Below are 16,568 nucleotides of genomic sequence, written 5' to 3'. Positions count from 1 at the left end.
TACTAGAGACAAACAGATTCTACCATCTACTGCATACAGAACAGAGTACAATTCATTATTAAGAACATACAGTATTCTATCCTACCTACTGCATACAGATCGGAGTACAATTCATTACTAGAGACATACAGTATTCATCCTACCTACTGCATACAGAACAGAGTACAATTCCAACAGATATCACGATGCAGAAGAGAGTATTCATTGTGGTGAATGTATGCTGTGATGGAGTGCTCAGCCTGCTGAGTTAACTTCCTCTTAATTCTCCCACCATGCCCTCATGTTACTGACCCTACTACACTACATATGACACAACCGCTGCTCACACTATTAGACATCTATTCTGACTTACTTCAGCTTCATCAGTTTATATGTGGGATCCACCAGAGCAGCTGAAAGCAGTCCCCTGCAGAGTCTCCTGGGTGATTGTAGCTCAGGTCCAGCTCTTAGGTGGGAGGTGTTGACCTCAGAGCTGAAGACAGACAGCACAAGCCCTCCTCTGTACCAGACAGCCAGACAGCCTACAGAGACACAGCACAGGCTGTCTACGTTGGACTTACTGGTCAATCATTTTGTAGGACACCCACATACACATTGCCATCACAACAGTACAATATGTATGTATAATATATAGTTATATCCTAAAATTTTTGATCCTACTACAGAACACAAACTGAACTCTGACAAACAGCTGTTACTTACCCCACGTTTGTAGTTTACATCTGATCCTCCAGTCCACGCAACAACAGTGTAACTCCTGAGTCCTGCAGGTCATTGTCTCTCAGCTCCAGTTGTTTCAGTTGTGGTTGTGGAACTCAGCGATGAGGCCAGATCTGCAACAGCACCCTCTGCAGACCACACTGACCTAGACTAGAGGAGAAGAGCACATGATTAAACACATGTTTAAAAAAACATCCACAAATAACTCATACTGAAATATTAACTCACACTAGTGTCTGCTATGTGCAGCAGTGGACTGTAGTCCAACACAGAGCGCCTCCACTCCTCTGTCTCCAGTCGATTGTAAGCTAGAGGTCCAGTTCTCTCTCAGGGGAGTTGTGTCTGCAGAGCGGAGCAGAGTCTTACAGAATTATATTGAGCTTACATGATCCAGTTCTGGAAGAGAGTAAATCTGTTAGATATTCAAATCCTTCATTATAATAAGACTGTAAAACAATCAACACAATAACAAACTACAGTCTCTCTGCAGTTTCACTACGGCACAAACTCTGACAACCTTCCTCTGATGTGTTGTATGTCTTCAGGTCAAACTCCTCCAGCACCTCCTCTGACATCAGTAACAGGTAGGCCAGGGCTGAACATTGGTCAGGTTTTAGTCTTGTTTCTGAAAGAGTTCCTGATCGCAGGGAGGTCTGCATGTCTTCAACTAGAGAGTTGGCAAGTTGATGATCCTTTCTGGTGAGGATTCCTCCTCGATGTTGTCTGAAAGGTACCTGACTGTTCTCTCAACTTTTTACTCATTGCTCTGTGTTGTACATCCTGTCTGTGTAGCAAGGCCTCGTAACAGATTCTGATTGGCTACAATAAGAATTTCAGAACAGTCAATATTTCTGAACATTGTTGAAGAACCAATAACAACGACAACACTTTCATTGTCTGTGGTCAAATAGTTAGTTCTTCAATATATCCACATAATTTACCGTCCTCATGATGCCATCTATTTTGTTAAGTGCACCAGTCCCTCCTGCAGCAAAGCACCCCCACAACATGATGCTGCCACCCCCGTGCCTCACGATTGGGATGGTGTTCTCCGGCTTGCAAGCCTCCCCCTTTTTCCTCCAAAAATAACGCTGGTCATTATGGCCAAACAGTTCTATTTTTGTTTCATCAGACCTGAGGACATTTCTCCAAAAAGTACGATCTTTGTCACCATGTGCCGTTGCAAACCATAGTCTGGCTTTTTTATGGCTGTTTTGGAGCAGTGGCTTCTTCCTTGCTTAGCGGCCTTTCAGGTTATGTCGATATAGGACTCGTTTAACTGTGGATATAGATACTTTTGTACCCGTTTCCTCCAGCATCTTCACAAGGTCCTTTGCTGTTGTTCTGGGATTGATTTGCACTTCTCGCACCAAAGTACGTTCATCTCTAGGAGACAGAACGCGTCTCCTTCCTGAGTGGTATCACGGCTGTGTGGTCCCATGGTGTTTATACTTGCGTACTATTGTTTGTACAGATGAACATTTGTACCTTCAGGCGTTTGAAAATTGCTCCCAAGGATGAACCAGAATATTGGAGGTCTACAATTTTTTTCTGAGGTCTTGGCTGATTTCTTTTGATTTTCCCATGATGTCAAGCAAAGAGGCACTGAGTTTGAAGGTAGGCCTTGAAATACATCCACAGGTACACCTCCAATTGACTCAAATGATGTCAATTAGCCTATCAAAAGCTTCTAAACCCATGACATAATTTTCTGGAATTTTTTTCACGCTGTTTAAAGTCACAGTCAACTTAGTGTATGTAAACTTCTGACACACTGGAATTGTGATACAGCGAATTATAAGTGAAATAATCTGTCTGTAAGCAATTGCTGGAAAAATAACTTGTGTCATGCACAAAGTAGATGTCCTAACCGCCTTGCCAAAACTATAGTTCGTTAACAAGAAATTTGTGGACTGGTTGAAATAACGAGAATTAATGATTCCAACCAAAGTGTTTGTCCGAGCAAGGGTTGCCTTCCAGAGAGACATCAGAGACTAACGTTATTTGCTTCACGGAAACATGGCTCACTCTGGACATGCTATCGGAGTCGGTACAGCCAGCTGGTTTCTTCACGCATTGTGCAGACAGAAACAAGCATCTTTCTGGTAAGAAGAGGGGCGGGGGGGTATACCTTATAACGAGACGTGGTGTGATCATAACAACATACAGGAACTCAAGTCCTTCTGTTCACCTGACTTAGAATTCCTCACAATCAAATGTCGACCGCATTATCTACCAAGAGAATTCTCTTCGATCATAATCACAGCCGCATATATTCCCCCCAAGCAGAAACATCGATGGCCTTGAACGAACTTCATTTGACTCTATGTAAACTGGAAACCACATATCGTGAGGCTGCATTCATTGTAGCTGGGGATTTTAATTAACTTCTTATGGATAGGGAGTAAACGGCCAGCTACTCAGTCCCAGTTGCTAATATATGCATATCATTAGTAGATTTGGATAGAAAACACGCTAAAGTTTCTAAAACTGTTTGAATGATGTCTGTGAGTATAAAAGACAACTTCATATGGCAGGCAAAAACCTTAGAGGAGAAATCCAACCAGGATAGTGGGAAATTGAGTTGGTCGTGTTTCAAACTCAATTCCCTATTGAAGATACACATAGATATGGTCATGTGCACTTCCTAAGCTTCCACTAGATGTCAAACAGTCTTAAACCTTGTCTGATGCTCTACTGTGAAATGGGCCGAATGAGAGGGATTGAGTCAGAGGTTCTGGCAGAATGCTTTGAGCTCGACTATCGACGAGCTCTGTTCCATTTCTTTTCTGAAGACAAAGGAAAATTCTCCGGTTGGAACATTTTTTAAAGATTATGTTAAAAACATCCTTAAGATTGATTCATACTCGTTTGACAGTTTTTCTACGACCTTATATAACTTTTGGACTTTTCGTCCTTTTCCGCTGGATTTGCACGTGAGTTGATTTGTTTACCAATTGCGCTAACAAAAGAGGTATTGACATAAATGAATAAACTTTATGGAAACAAATCAACAATTTATTGTGGAACTGGTCCTGGAGTGCATTCTGACGACGATATCAATCCAAGGTAAGTTGAAACCATTTATAATGCTATTTCTGACTTATTTGACTCCAACATGGCGATATTCTTCTTGGTGTTGTTTGGGTCTCCTGAGCACCGTTACTCAGAAGCATGGTTTGCTTTTTCCTAAAGTTTTAAAAAATCTGACACAGCAGCTGCTTTAGAGAAGCATATCTTTTAAATCTTGAATAACACTTGATATCTTTTATCAATGTTTTTATGAGTTATTCTGTGATTTGATGTGTGTCTGTGCAAATTCACGGGATGTTTTGGAGACAAAGCCAAATGTAAACTGAGGTTTTGGATATAAATATGAACTTGAATCGAACAAAACATACATGTAATTTGTGTTAACATGTTTGCCCGGGAGTGTCATCTGATGTAAGAATATCAAAAGTTTTAGTGATCATCTTTTTATCAAATGTTTTAGCTTTTTGACTCCTCTCTTGTTGGAAAATTGCTTGTATGCTTTCTGGTGACTAGTTGCTGACCTGACATAATGATATGTCTGCTTTCCGGCGAAGCTTTATTAAATCGCTGTTTCTGTGGTTGATAATGAGAATTTTAATGTTTAAAATGGTGTCTAATACTTGTATGTTGATAAAATTGAATTATGAGCATTTCTGTTGATTGAAATTTGGCCTCCTGCCATTTCATTGGCTGTTGGCGAGGTTCTGCTAGCGGAACGGGTCCGGAACCCAGTCCTAAGACAGTATAACCTTTGAGACTAGACCTGTTTCACTTTGTGAAAATCGTGCCCAATTTAAAACAGGCCTCGTACTCAATTCTTGCTCAGTATACATATGCATATTATTATACTATTGAGAATAGAGAAAGACTCTATATTTATTTCTAAAACCGTTTGAATATGTCTTGAAGTAATAAGAGAACTCATATGGCAGCAAAAAACCTTAGAAAAAAAATCAACCAGGAATGGGAAATCTGAGGCTGAGTCGTTTTTCAACTCATTCACCTATTAAGATACAGTAGGATATGGTCATGTGCACTTCCTAAGGCTTCCACTATAGATGTCAACAGTCTTTAGAACCTTGTCTGATGCTTCTTACTGTGAAGTGGCGAATGAGAGGGAATGAGTTCAGAGTCTGCGCAGAATTGGCTTTGAGCTCGTGACTCGAGCGGAGCTCTGTTCCATTTCTTTTCTGAAGACAAAGGAATTCTCCGCGTTGGAACATTTTGAAGATTTATGTAAAAAACATCCTTAAGATTGATTCTATACTTCGTATTGACATGTTTCTACGACCTGTAATAAACTTTTGGACTTTTCGTCCGTACTTTCCCGCTGATTTGCAACGTGAGTTTGGATTTGTTTACCAAATGCGCTAAACAAAAGGAGGTAATATTGGACATAAAATATGAACTTTATGAACAATCAAAACATTTATTGTGGAATGGATTCCTGGAGTGCATTCTATGAAGATCACTCAAAGGTAAGTGAACATTATAAATGCTATTTCTGACTTATGTTGACTCCAACTGGCGGATCATCTCTTGTTGTGTTGTCTCCTGAGCACGTACTCAAAGCATGTTTGCTTTTTCCGTAAAGTTTTTTAAAAATCATGACACGGCAGCTGCCTTAAGAGAAGCATATCTTTTAAATCTGTGAATAACACTTATATCTTTATCAATGTTATTATGAGTATTCTGGTATTTGATGTGGCTCTGTGCAAATCACGGATGTTTTGAGACAAACCAAATGTAAACTGAGTTTTTGATTAAAAATGAACTTGATCGAACAAAAACATACATGTATTGTGTACATGTTGTCCCGGGAGTGTCATCTGATGAAGAATATCAAATGTTGTAGTATTCATTTTATCAATGTTTCAGCTTTTTGTGACTCCTCTCTTTTTGGAAATTGCTGTTATGCTTTCTGTGACTAGTTGCTGACCTGACATAATGATATATTTCGCTTTCGCCGAAAAGCTTTATTGAAATCGTTCTGTGGTTGGATTAATGAGAATTTAATTGTTAAAATTGAATGTCTAATACTGTATGTTATAAAAATTGAATTATGAGATTTCTGTTGATTGGAATTTGGCGCCCTGCAATTTCAATGGCTGTTGCGAGTTCTGCAGCGGAACGGGTTCCGGAACCCCAGTCACTAGACAGGTTAACCTTTGAGACAGAGGCGCTGTTTTCATTGGGTAAAATCGTGCCGACAATTTAAACGGCCTCGTACTCAATTCTTGCTCTACAATAGCATATTATTATCTACTAATTGGATAGAAACCACTCTATAGTTCTAAAACCGTGAATTATATAATTGTGATAAAACAACTCATTTGGCAGCAAACTTCCTGATCAGGAAGTGGAAATCTAAAAACATATGCTCTGTTCTATGCCTGCCTATAAACGGGCTTGAGAATTTATGACGATACATGCACGTCATACACCTTCCACTAATGTCAAAGAGGAAGTGAGAGAAGAAATGTATGTTTTATCTGTGTCTGAGGTGGCAATAAAACCCTCTGCATGACGTGGTCACCCCATTTCCTTTTTCTGGAAAGCGCGAGGAGACTTGGTATTCCTTCTGAAAAGTGTCGTTAGAGACGACTAATATCTCCGTCTTGATTTTTATTTGATAAATGTGACAATATCATCGGTAAAGTATGTTTTTTCAAATATAGTTTATTAGATTATTGAAATTTATTCGGACGTTACGTGTTGCGTTGTTCCTTTGTTCAGAGAAGAGAGCTTCGCGCCACTTGGCCAAGTGTGTCTTGCTAATTCAAGAGGAAAAAGACGTTCTAAAACCAAACAACGATTGTTCTGACAAAGGACTGACCTTTACAACATTCTATGAAGCTCATCAAAAGTAGCGACCCATTTTATGATGCTATTTCATATATCTATCGAACTGTGAACTATTAGTTTTGCGCCCGGTTTTGGGCACTCTCTCGCCATAACGTAAGCCTTATGTCGTAATGAAGTTTATTTTAGAATTCTACACGGCGATTGCATTAATAAAACTAGTGTACTATCATTTCCTATACAACATGTATATTTTTAGTAAACGTTACGTAATAAGTCTATATGTCAGACATAGTGAGAGTCTAATAGAAATATCCGCACATTTCTGGAAAAATATGCTACGTTAGCACAAATGTAGTAACCACTGATTTCAGCTCTAAATTATGCACTTTTCGTAACACAAACATAAGTGTATGTATAACGTTGATGTTATAGAACTTCATCTGATGAAGTTAGTGAAAAATTAAATATTATTTTGCTGGTTTATTCGCTAACGCTAACGTGCCTATTGCTATCGCTAACCGTGCCTTGATGAATGAATGCGGTAGGCTATTGTAGTAAGCTAATATAATGATATATTGTGTTTCGCTGTAAAACACTTAAAAAATCGGATAATATTGGCTGATTCAAAAAGATGTTTGTCTTTAATTTGCTGTACACCATCGATTTTCAGAAAAGTTTTAGGATGATATTTAGGTAATTTCACGTTGGTCTCTATAATTACTCTGGCTGCTTCGGTCTCTTATTTTTGACGGTAGCTGTGATGGTAGCTGCAATGTAAATCTGATTTATACCTCAAATATGCACATTTTTCGAACAAAACATATGATTTATTGTTGTAACATGTTATAGGACTGTCATCTGATGAAGTTGTTTCTTGGTTAGTTTGGTTGATCTTGGTTATTTATGTTGGTTTGTGCATGCTACCTGTGCTGAAAAAATGTCTGTCCTTTTTTGTATTTGGTGGTGAGCTAACATAAATATACGTGGTGTTTTCGCTGTAAACATTTAAAATCGGACATGTTGGCTGGATTCACAAGATGTGTATCTTTCATTTGCCCTATTGGACTTGTTAATGTGTGAAAGTTAATTATATTCTAAAAATTATCTTTGAATTTCGCGCTCTGGCTTTTCAGTGGAATGTGGAGGAGTTCCGCTAGCGAAACCCCAGAGTCAGACAGGTTAACTTGTTATGGCTGCAGGGGCGTATTGAATAACTGGAAATATGTGCCCATTTTCAAACGGCCTCTTACTCAATTTTTTGCTCGTACAATATGCATATTATTATTACTATTGGATAGAAAACAGTCCTAGTTTCTAAAACGTTTGAATTATTTCTCTAAGTGGAACAGAAACTCTTTTTACAGCATTTCCTATCCGGAAGTGAGATTTCCAAAATCGATGTCTCTCTTTAAGAGCTTGTCCATAAAAGGCAATGTCACTTAGGACTGTAGAAACACTCATACGCCTTCCCCTGGGTTGTCATGCGAAGTGAGAGAAGAAATCACTTGATTATCTCGTCCTGGATTGAACACAACCTCTTGGTGAGGTTTGCGCAGTTTTATTTTTTTTCTGGCACGAAGTAGGAGACCTGGACTCGCCTCTGGAAAACGTCTTAAAAGGTGAATTATGATCTCCGGCTTTCGATTTTATTTGATACATGTCACAATATCATCCTAAAGTATTTTTTTTCAATTATAGTTTAATTATATTATTGAAATTTATTCTGGACTTTAGACCGTGATGCGCGCAATAATTTTGTCAACATGGAGAGGTTGCACCGCACTGCCAGTGTGCTTGCTAATTCAAGAGGGAAATCGTTCGTTCTGGATCGAAATAAAGACGTTTCTGAACAAAGACCCCTTGGAGAACATTCTGATGGAAGATCAACAAAGATAAGGACCCAATTGGGATGCTTTTTCATATATCTGTCGAACTGTGCTATCGCTACCGTTTGACTAGAATCAATGCTGCTGTGTGCTAGCTATTGTAAGTAACTAATATAATGATATATTGTTTTTCGCTGTAAACACTTAAAAATATCGGAAATATTGGCTCTATTCACAGATCTTTCTCTTTCATTAGCTATCCACATATATTGTTCTGAAATGTTTTATGATGTGTAATAGTAGTTGACGTTGGTGTCTGTATTTTCTCTGGCTACTCCCTGTGCGATTTCTGACTGTAGCTATGATGGTAGCAGTAATGTAAAACTGATTTATACTAAAAAAATGCACATTTTTTGAAACAAAACATAGATTTATTGTGTAACATGTGTAGGACTGTCATCTGAGGTAGTTTTTTCTAGGTTATTTAGGTTGGTTCTAGGTTAGTTAGGTTGGCTTGTGCATGCTACTTGGATCCTACTTGCTGTGAAAAATGTCTGTCCTCTTTTTTATTTGGTGGTGAGCTAACATAAATATATGTGGTGTTCTCTGTAAAAACATTTAAAAAATCGGACATGTTGGCTGGATTGACAAGATGTTTATCTTTTCAAATGCTGTATTGGACTTGTTAATGTGTGAAAGTTAAATATTAAAAAAAAATAGATTTTGAGTTTCGCGCCCTGCACTGAGCGGATGTTGTCATAGGTGTACCGGCGTCGGGCTGCAGCCATAACAGGTTAACAAGGCTAATCTGAAAACAAGACTCCCAAATTTCATCAGCATATCGATTGTGCAACCAGGCTGGTAAAACCCTGGATCATTGTTATTCTAACTTCCGCAACGCATATAACGGCCTCCCCCGCCCTTTCGGAAAAGCTGACCACGACTCATTTGTTGGTTCCAGCCTATAGACAGAGACTAAAACAGGAAGCTCCAGCGCTCATGTCTGTTCAGCGCTGGCGACCAATCTGATTCCAACGCTTCAAGATTGCTTCGATCACGTGGACTGGGACATGTTCCGCATTGCGCAAACAACACATTGACGAATGCGCTGATTCGGTGAGCGAGTCATTAGAAAGTGCATCGGCGACGTAATACCCACAGCAACGATTAAAACATTCCCAAACCAGAAACCGTGGATTGATGGCAGCATTCGCGCGAAACTGAAAGTGCGAACCACTGCTTTTAATCAGGGCAAGGTGACCGGACACATGACCGAACACAAACAGTGTAGCTATTCCCTCCGCAAGGCAATCAAACAAGCTAAGCGTCAGTATAGAGACAAAATAGAGTCGCAATTCAGCGGCCCAGACACAAGAGGTATGTGGCAGGTCTACAGTCAATCACGGATTACAAAAAGAAAACCAGCCCCATCGCGGAAAAGGATGTCTTGCTCCCAGACAGACTAAACAACTTTTTTGCTCGCTTTGAGGACAATACAGTGCCACTGACACGGCCCGCTACCAAAACCTGCAGACTCTCCTTCACTGCAGACGACGTGAGTAAAACATTTAAACGTGTTAACCCTCGCAAGGCTGCAGGCCCAGACGGCATCCCCAGCCGCGTCCTCAGAGCATGCGCAGACCAGCGGGCTGGTGTGTTTACGGACATATTCAATCAATCATTATCCCAGGCTGCTGTTCCCACATGCTTCAAGAGGGCCACCATTGTTCCTGTTCCCAAGAAAGCTAAGGTAACTGAGCTAAACAACTACCGCCCCGTAGCACTCACTTCCGTCATCATGAAGTGCTTTGAGAGACTAGTCAAGGACCATATCACCTCCACCCAACCCGACACCCTAGACCCACTCCAATTTGCTTACCGCCCCAATAGGTCCACAGACGACGCAATCGCAACCACACTGCCCTAACCCATCTGGACAAGAGGAATACCTATGTGAGAATGCTGTTCATCGACTACAGCTCAAGATTTAACACCATAGTACCCTCCAAGCTCGTCATCAAGCTCGAGACCCTGGGTCTCGACCCCGCCCTGTGCAACTGGGTACTGGACTTCCTGACAGACCGCCCCCAGGTGGTGAGGGTAGGTAACAACATCTCAACCCCGCTGATCCTCAACACTGGGGCCCCACAAGGGTGTGTTCTGAGCCCTCCCCTGTACTCCCTGTTCACCCACGACTGCGTGGCCATGCACGCCTYCAACTCAATCATCAAGTTTGCAGACGACACTATAGTGGTAGGCTTGATTACCAACAACGACGAGACGGCCTACAGGGAGGAGGTGAGGGCCCTCGGAGTGTGGTGTCAGGAAAATAACCTCACACTCAACGTCAACGAAACAAAGGAGATGATCGTGGACTTCAGGAAACAGCAGAGGGAGCACCCCCCTATCCACATCGACGGGACAGTAGTGGAGAGGGTAGTAAGTTAAGTTCCTCGGCGTACACATCACGGACAAACTGAATTGGTCCACCCACACAGACACCGTGGTGAAGAACCTCAGGAGACTGAATAAATACGGCTTGTCACCAAAAGCACTCAAACTTTTACAGATGCACAATCGAGAGCATACTGTCGGGCTGTATCACCGCCTGGTACGGCAAATGCTCCACCCAGAACCATAAGGCTCTAAAGAGGGTAGTGAGGTCTGCACAACGAATCACCGGGGGCAAACTACCTGCCCTCCAGGACACCTACACCACCCGATGTCACAGGAAGGCCATAAAGATCATCAAGGACAACAACCACCCGAGCCACTGCCTGTTCACCCCGTTATCATCCAGAAGGCGAGGTCTGTACAGGTGCATCAAAGCAGGGACCGAGAGACTGAAAAACAGCTTCTATCTCAAGACCATCAGACTGTTAACCTCTCTGGGGCAGGTGGGACGCAATCGTCCCACCGGCCAATAGCCAAGGAAAATACAGCGCGCCATATTCAAATAAAATGATATAAAAATCAAACTTTCATTAAATCACACATTAAGAATACCCAAATTAAGACACTCGTGTGAATCCAGCCAACATGTCAGAATTTCAAAAGGCTTTTCGGCGAAAGCATAAGATGCTGTATCTGATGATAGCACAAACAGTAAACAAAGAGAGAAGCATATTTCAACACTGAAAGCACGACACAAAACGCAGAAATAAAATATAAATCATGCCTTACCTTTGACGAAATTCTTTTGTTGGCACTCCAATATGTCCCATAAACATCACAAATGGTCCTTTTGTTCGATTAATTCCGTCGATATATATCCAAAATGTCAATTTATTTGACCGTTTCATCCAGAAAAACACAGCTTCCAACTTTCGCCACTTCACTACAAAATGTATCAAAAGTTACAAGTAAACTTTACCAAAACATTTCAAACTACTTTTGAAATACAACGTTAGGTATTTTAAACAGCCACCACTAACATTGAGTGGCTGCTGCCAACATACTAACTCAACTCCAGCCACTTTAATAATGGAAAATTGATCAAATGTAACACTAGCCACTATAAACAATGCCACTAATATAATGTTTACATACCCTACATTACTCATCTCATATGAACAGTGGGGAGAACAAGTATTTGAAACTCTGCCGATTTTGCAGGTTTTCCTACTTAAAAGCATGTAGAGGTCTGTAATTTTTATCATAGGTACACTTCAACTGTGAGAGACGGAATCTAAAACAAAAATCCAGAAAATCACATTGTATGATTAAGTAATTAATTAGCATTTTATTAAATGACATAAGTATTTGATCACCTACCAACCAGTAAGAATTTCGGCTCTCACAGACCTGTTAGTTTTTCTTTAAGAAGCCCTCCTGTTCCCACTCATTACCTGTATTAACTGTACCTGTTTGAACTCGTTACCTGTAAAAATACACCTGTCCACACACTCAATCAAACAGACTCTAACTCTCCACAATGGCCAAGACCAGAGAGCTGTGTAAGGGATCAGGGATAAAATTGTAGACCTGCACAAGGCTGGGATGGGCTACAGGACAATAGGCAAGCAGCTTGGTGGGAAGGCAACAACTGTTGGCGCAATTATTAGAAATTGGAAGAAGCTCAAGATGACGGTCAATCACCCTCGGTTTGGGGTCCATGCAGATCTCACCTCGTGGGGCATCAATGATCATGATGAAGGTGAGGATCAGCCCAGAACTACAGCAGGCAGACCTGGTCAATGACCTGAAGAGAGCTGGGAACACAGTCTCAAAGAAAACCATTAGTAACGCGCTCTACGCCGTCATGGATTAAAATCCTGCAGCGCACGCAAGGTCCCCCTGCTCAAGCCAGCGCATGTCCAGGCCCGTCTGAAGTTTGCCAATGACCATCTGGATGATCCAGAGGAGGAATGGGAGAAGGTCATGTGGTCTGAAGAGACAAAATAGAGCTTTTTGGTCTAAACTCCACTCGCCGTGTTTGGAGGAAGAAGAAGGATGAGTACAACCCCAAGAACACCATCCCAACCGTGAAGCATGGAGGTGGAAACATCGTTCTTTGGGGATGCTTTTCTGCAAAGGGACAGGACGACTGCACCGTATTGAGGGGTGGATGGATGGGGCCATGTACGCGAGATCTTGGCCAACAACCTCCTTCCCTCAGTAAGAGCATTGAAGATGGGTCATGGCTGGGTCTTCCAGTATGACAACGACCCGAAACACACAGCCAGGCAACTAAGGAGTGCCGTAAGAAGCATCTCAAGGTCCTGGAGTGGCCTAGCCAGTCTCCAGACCTGAACCCAATAGAAAATCTATGGAGGGAGCTGAAAGTCAGTATGCCCAGCGACAGCCCGAAACCTGAAGATCTGGAGAAGGTCTGTATGGAGGAGTGGGCCAAAATCCCTGTGGCAGTGTGTGCTAAACTGGTCAAGAACTACAGGAAACGTATGATCTCTGTAATTGCAAACCAAAGTTTCTGTACCAAATATTAAGTTCTGCTTTTTTGATGTATCAAATACTTATGTCATGCAATAAAATGCAAATTAATTACTTAAAAATCATACAATGTGATGTTCTGGATTTTTGCTTCAGATTCCGTCTCTCACAGTTGAAGTGTACTACCTATGATAAAAATGACAGACCTCTACATGCGTTGTAAGTAGGAAGACCTGCAAAATCGCAGTGTATCAAATACTTATTCTTCCCACTGTATATACTGTACTCTATACCATCTACTGCATCTTGCCATCTTGATGTAATTGTAACGGATGTGAAATGGCTAGCTAGTTAGCGGGTACGCACTACTAGCATTTCAATCAGTTACGTCACTTGCTCTGAGACTTAAGTAGGGTTTCCCCTTGCTCTGCAAGGGCCGCGGCTTTTGTGGAGCGATGGGTAACGACGCTTCGTGGGTGTCAGTTGTTGATGTGTGCAGAGGGTCCCTGGTTCGCGCAGAGGTCGGGGCAAGGGGACGGTCTAAAGTTATACTGTTACATAATACATGTATCACTAGCCACTTTAAACAATGCACTCTTATATGTTTACATACCCTACATTACTCATCTCATATGTATATACTGTACTCGATACCATCTACTGCATCGTGCCTATGCCGTTCTGTACCATCACTCATTCAGATATCTTTATGTACATATTCTTCATTCCTTTACACTTGTGAGGATAAGGTAGCTGTTGTGAAATTGTTAGGTTAGATTACTCGTGGGTTATTACTGCATTGTCGGAACTAGAAGCACAAGCATTTCGCTACACTCGCATTAACATCTGCTAACCATGTGTATGTGACAAATACAATTGGATTTGACATCCGACTTCAAGTGTATTTTTAGTAAATGTTTTTACAAGATGAGTGATGAGAAGAGAATCGTCCAGCTCATTGGGTCTCTTTCTACACCACCCATTTGCCATGTCATGAAATATGCAGACAGACGGATTAAAAGTATGTTTACATTGTAATACTTCTGACAGACAACTTCTAACTCCGCCCATAACTTTAGGAATTATAGCATTCCCAGAAAGCATGAATTATTTACTCATTAGATTTACACTTAAGACACGACTCTGTCGTTGTGCTGTAGAATTTGTTAATTTTTCTTGTGTAATAAATTCTATACATTAGTTTATCCTGGATTAATAGTACATTTTTGCTAACTTTAATTTCATTAGTTATGTTCCAACATTCCCTCCATCTTGTGACCAATATCAGTTATTTTAAAGTCTTGGTTCCAATAGTTTATATATTTTTATATATATTTTTTTCTAAAAACACATACTAACTCACTCAAGAGATTTATCCTTAGTTTGATAGATTTATCACATTTGATGAATGTTTCTACATATTTACCAAGATGTTCAAATAATGTTAACATAACTACAAATATATAAACACTATAAAGACAGTGGATACTGAAGAACGTTAACTCACACTAGTGTCTGTATGTTGCAGAGTGGACTGGTTAGTCCAACACAGAGCAGCTCCACTCCTCTGTCTCCCAGGTCATTGTAGCTGAGGTCCAAGTTCTTCTCAGGGGGGAGTTTGGTGTCTGCAGAGCTGAGGCCAGAGTCTCACAGGATTCATATGTGAGTTTACAGTCAGCTAGTCTGGAGAGAGGAGAATTGTTGACATACTGTTAAATATGCAAAGCTTTAAGAATAATGAGATGCATTAAGACAATAACAGAAGGACATGATTAGACTATGTTAAAAACATACTAACTCAGTCAAGATATTTAACTTTAGTTTCATATATTTATCACATCTATGTATGTTTCTGCATATTTAACAAGAATGTTTCAAATAATGTTAAAAACATAACAACACATAATTACTACAAATATGTCAACTCTATAGACAGAGGATACTGAAGATATTTAACTCACACTAGTGTCTGTATGTTGCAGAGTGGACTGGTTAGTCCAACACAGAGCAGCTCCACTCCTCTGTCTCCCAGGTCATTGTAGCTGAGGTCCAGTTCTCTCAGGGGGGAGTTTGGTGTCTGCAGAGCTGAGGCCAGAGTCTCACAGGATTTATATGTGAGTTTACAGCCATCCAGTCTGGAGAGAGGAGATATGTTGATACACTGTTAAATATGCAAAGCTTTAAGAATAATGAGATGCTGTCACGACTTCTACTCCTCTCCTTGTTACTAGCCACCACCGATTCCTTTTTCCTTTTCTGTTTGTTTTGTCTGATTATTTTCACACCTGGTTTCAATTGCGTTTATTTCTGTGTGTACCTGTTGCCTGCCTTAGTTCGTGCGGGATTAGACTTGTGTGTATTGCCCTCGATTGTATTTGATGTTTGTTGTGTTCACGATTTACACACGTGTATGTAAAGTGTCGGAACTGTGTTTGTTCCTCCGTGCGTTTGCACGAGTTGATTAGTATCGTGAGCGTAGTTTTTGGATTTTCTTCTGTGCCATTTTTGTATTGGTGGACTGTATGATTAAACACGCTTCTCAGACATCCCTGCTCTCCTACACCTCTCACCGAGACGCACGTTATCACAGATGCATTAAGACAATAACAGAAGGACATGATTAGACTATGTTAAAACCATACTAACTCACTCAAGATATTTAACCTTTTTTTATTATATTTATCACATTGTATGTATGTTTCTGCATATTTACCAAGATGTTCAAATAATGTTAAAAACATAATTACACATAATTACTACAAATATATAAACACTATAAAGACAGTGGATACTGAAGATATTGAACTCACACGAGTGTCTGTATGTTGCAGAGTGGACTGGTTAGTCCAACACAGAGCAGCTCCACTCCTCTGTCTCTCAAGGTATTGTAGCTGAGGTCCAGTTCTCTCAGGGGGGAGTTTGGTGTCTGCAGAGCTGAGGCCAGAGTCTCACAGGATTCATATGTGAGTTTACAGTGATCCAGTCTGGAGAGAGGAGATAATCTGTTAGATATACAAATCCTTCATTATAATGATACTGTAAACATCAACTCAATAACAGAACTTACAGTGCTCTCTTGCAGGTTTTCACTACCGGCAGCAACCTCTGATAACCTTCCTCTGATGTGGTGTATGTCTTCAGGTCAAACTCCTCCAGCACCTCCTCTGACATCAGTAACAGGTAGGCCAGGGCTGAACATTGGTCAGGTTTTAGCTCTGTTTCTGAAAGAGTTCCTGATCGCAGGGAGGTCTGCATGTCTTCAACTAGAGAGTTGGCACCAAGTTCATTCAGACA

The 16,568-nt window shown here is 40.8% G+C and overlaps 2 protein-coding genes across 3 annotated transcripts in view; both read right to left on the bottom strand.

The window, feature by feature from the left end:
- LOC112077045 (NACHT, LRR and PYD domains-containing protein 1 homolog) overlaps nt 1-436 on the bottom strand; it is a 15,204-nt gene extending 14,768 nt beyond the window's left edge. The window contains exon 1 of one of the 2 annotated variants that reach the window (XM_024143654.2): nt 353-436. In XM_024143654.2, the coding sequence (XP_023999422.1) occupies nt 353-363 (11 nt within the window). In that variant the 5' untranslated portion in view covers nt 364-436. The remainder of the gene's footprint in view (nt 1-352) is intronic. The other variant, XM_070441545.1, reaches the window with a different exon arrangement.
- A 415-nt stretch (nt 437-851) lies between these two features.
- LOC112077046 (ribonuclease inhibitor-like) lies at nt 852-16,561 on the bottom strand. The gene is made up of 5 exons (XM_024143655.2): nt 16,342-16,561; nt 16,085-16,258; nt 15,236-15,409; nt 14,782-14,957; nt 852-870 (listed from the first exon to the last, which is right to left on the bottom strand). The coding sequence occupies exons 1-4, from the start codon at nt 16,527-16,529 to the stop codon at nt 14,813-14,815; spliced, it is 681 nt and encodes a 226-aa protein (XP_023999423.1). The 5' UTR covers nt 16,530-16,561; the 3' UTR covers nt 852-870; nt 14,782-14,812.
- Between the last annotated feature and the right edge of the window lie 7 nt (nt 16,562-16,568).

The sequence above is a fragment of the Salvelinus sp. IW2-2015 genome, unplaced genomic scaffold, assembly GCF_002910315.2.
Source record: "Salvelinus sp. IW2-2015 unplaced genomic scaffold, ASM291031v2 Un_scaffold4228, whole genome shotgun sequence".
Classification (NCBI taxonomy): domain Eukaryota; kingdom Metazoa; phylum Chordata; class Actinopteri; order Salmoniformes; family Salmonidae; genus Salvelinus; species Salvelinus sp. IW2-2015.
This window is presented reverse-complemented; position numbering and strand designations above follow the sequence as displayed.

Excerpts from the sequence above, each read along its gene's own strand:
- LOC112077046 (XM_024143655.2), bottom strand. The coding sequence starts at position 16,529 with ATGCAGACCTCCCTGCGATCAGGAACTCTTTCAGAAACAGAGCTAAAA. Across the intron at positions 15,410-16,084 it reads TGCAACATACAGACACTCGT|ACTGGATGGCTGTAAACTCA; the intron begins GTGAGTTCAATA and ends TCCTCTCTCCAG. Across the intron at positions 14,958-15,235 it reads TGCAACATACAGACACTAGT|ACTAGCTGACTGTAAACTCA; the intron begins GTGAGTTAAATA and ends TCCTCTCTCCAG.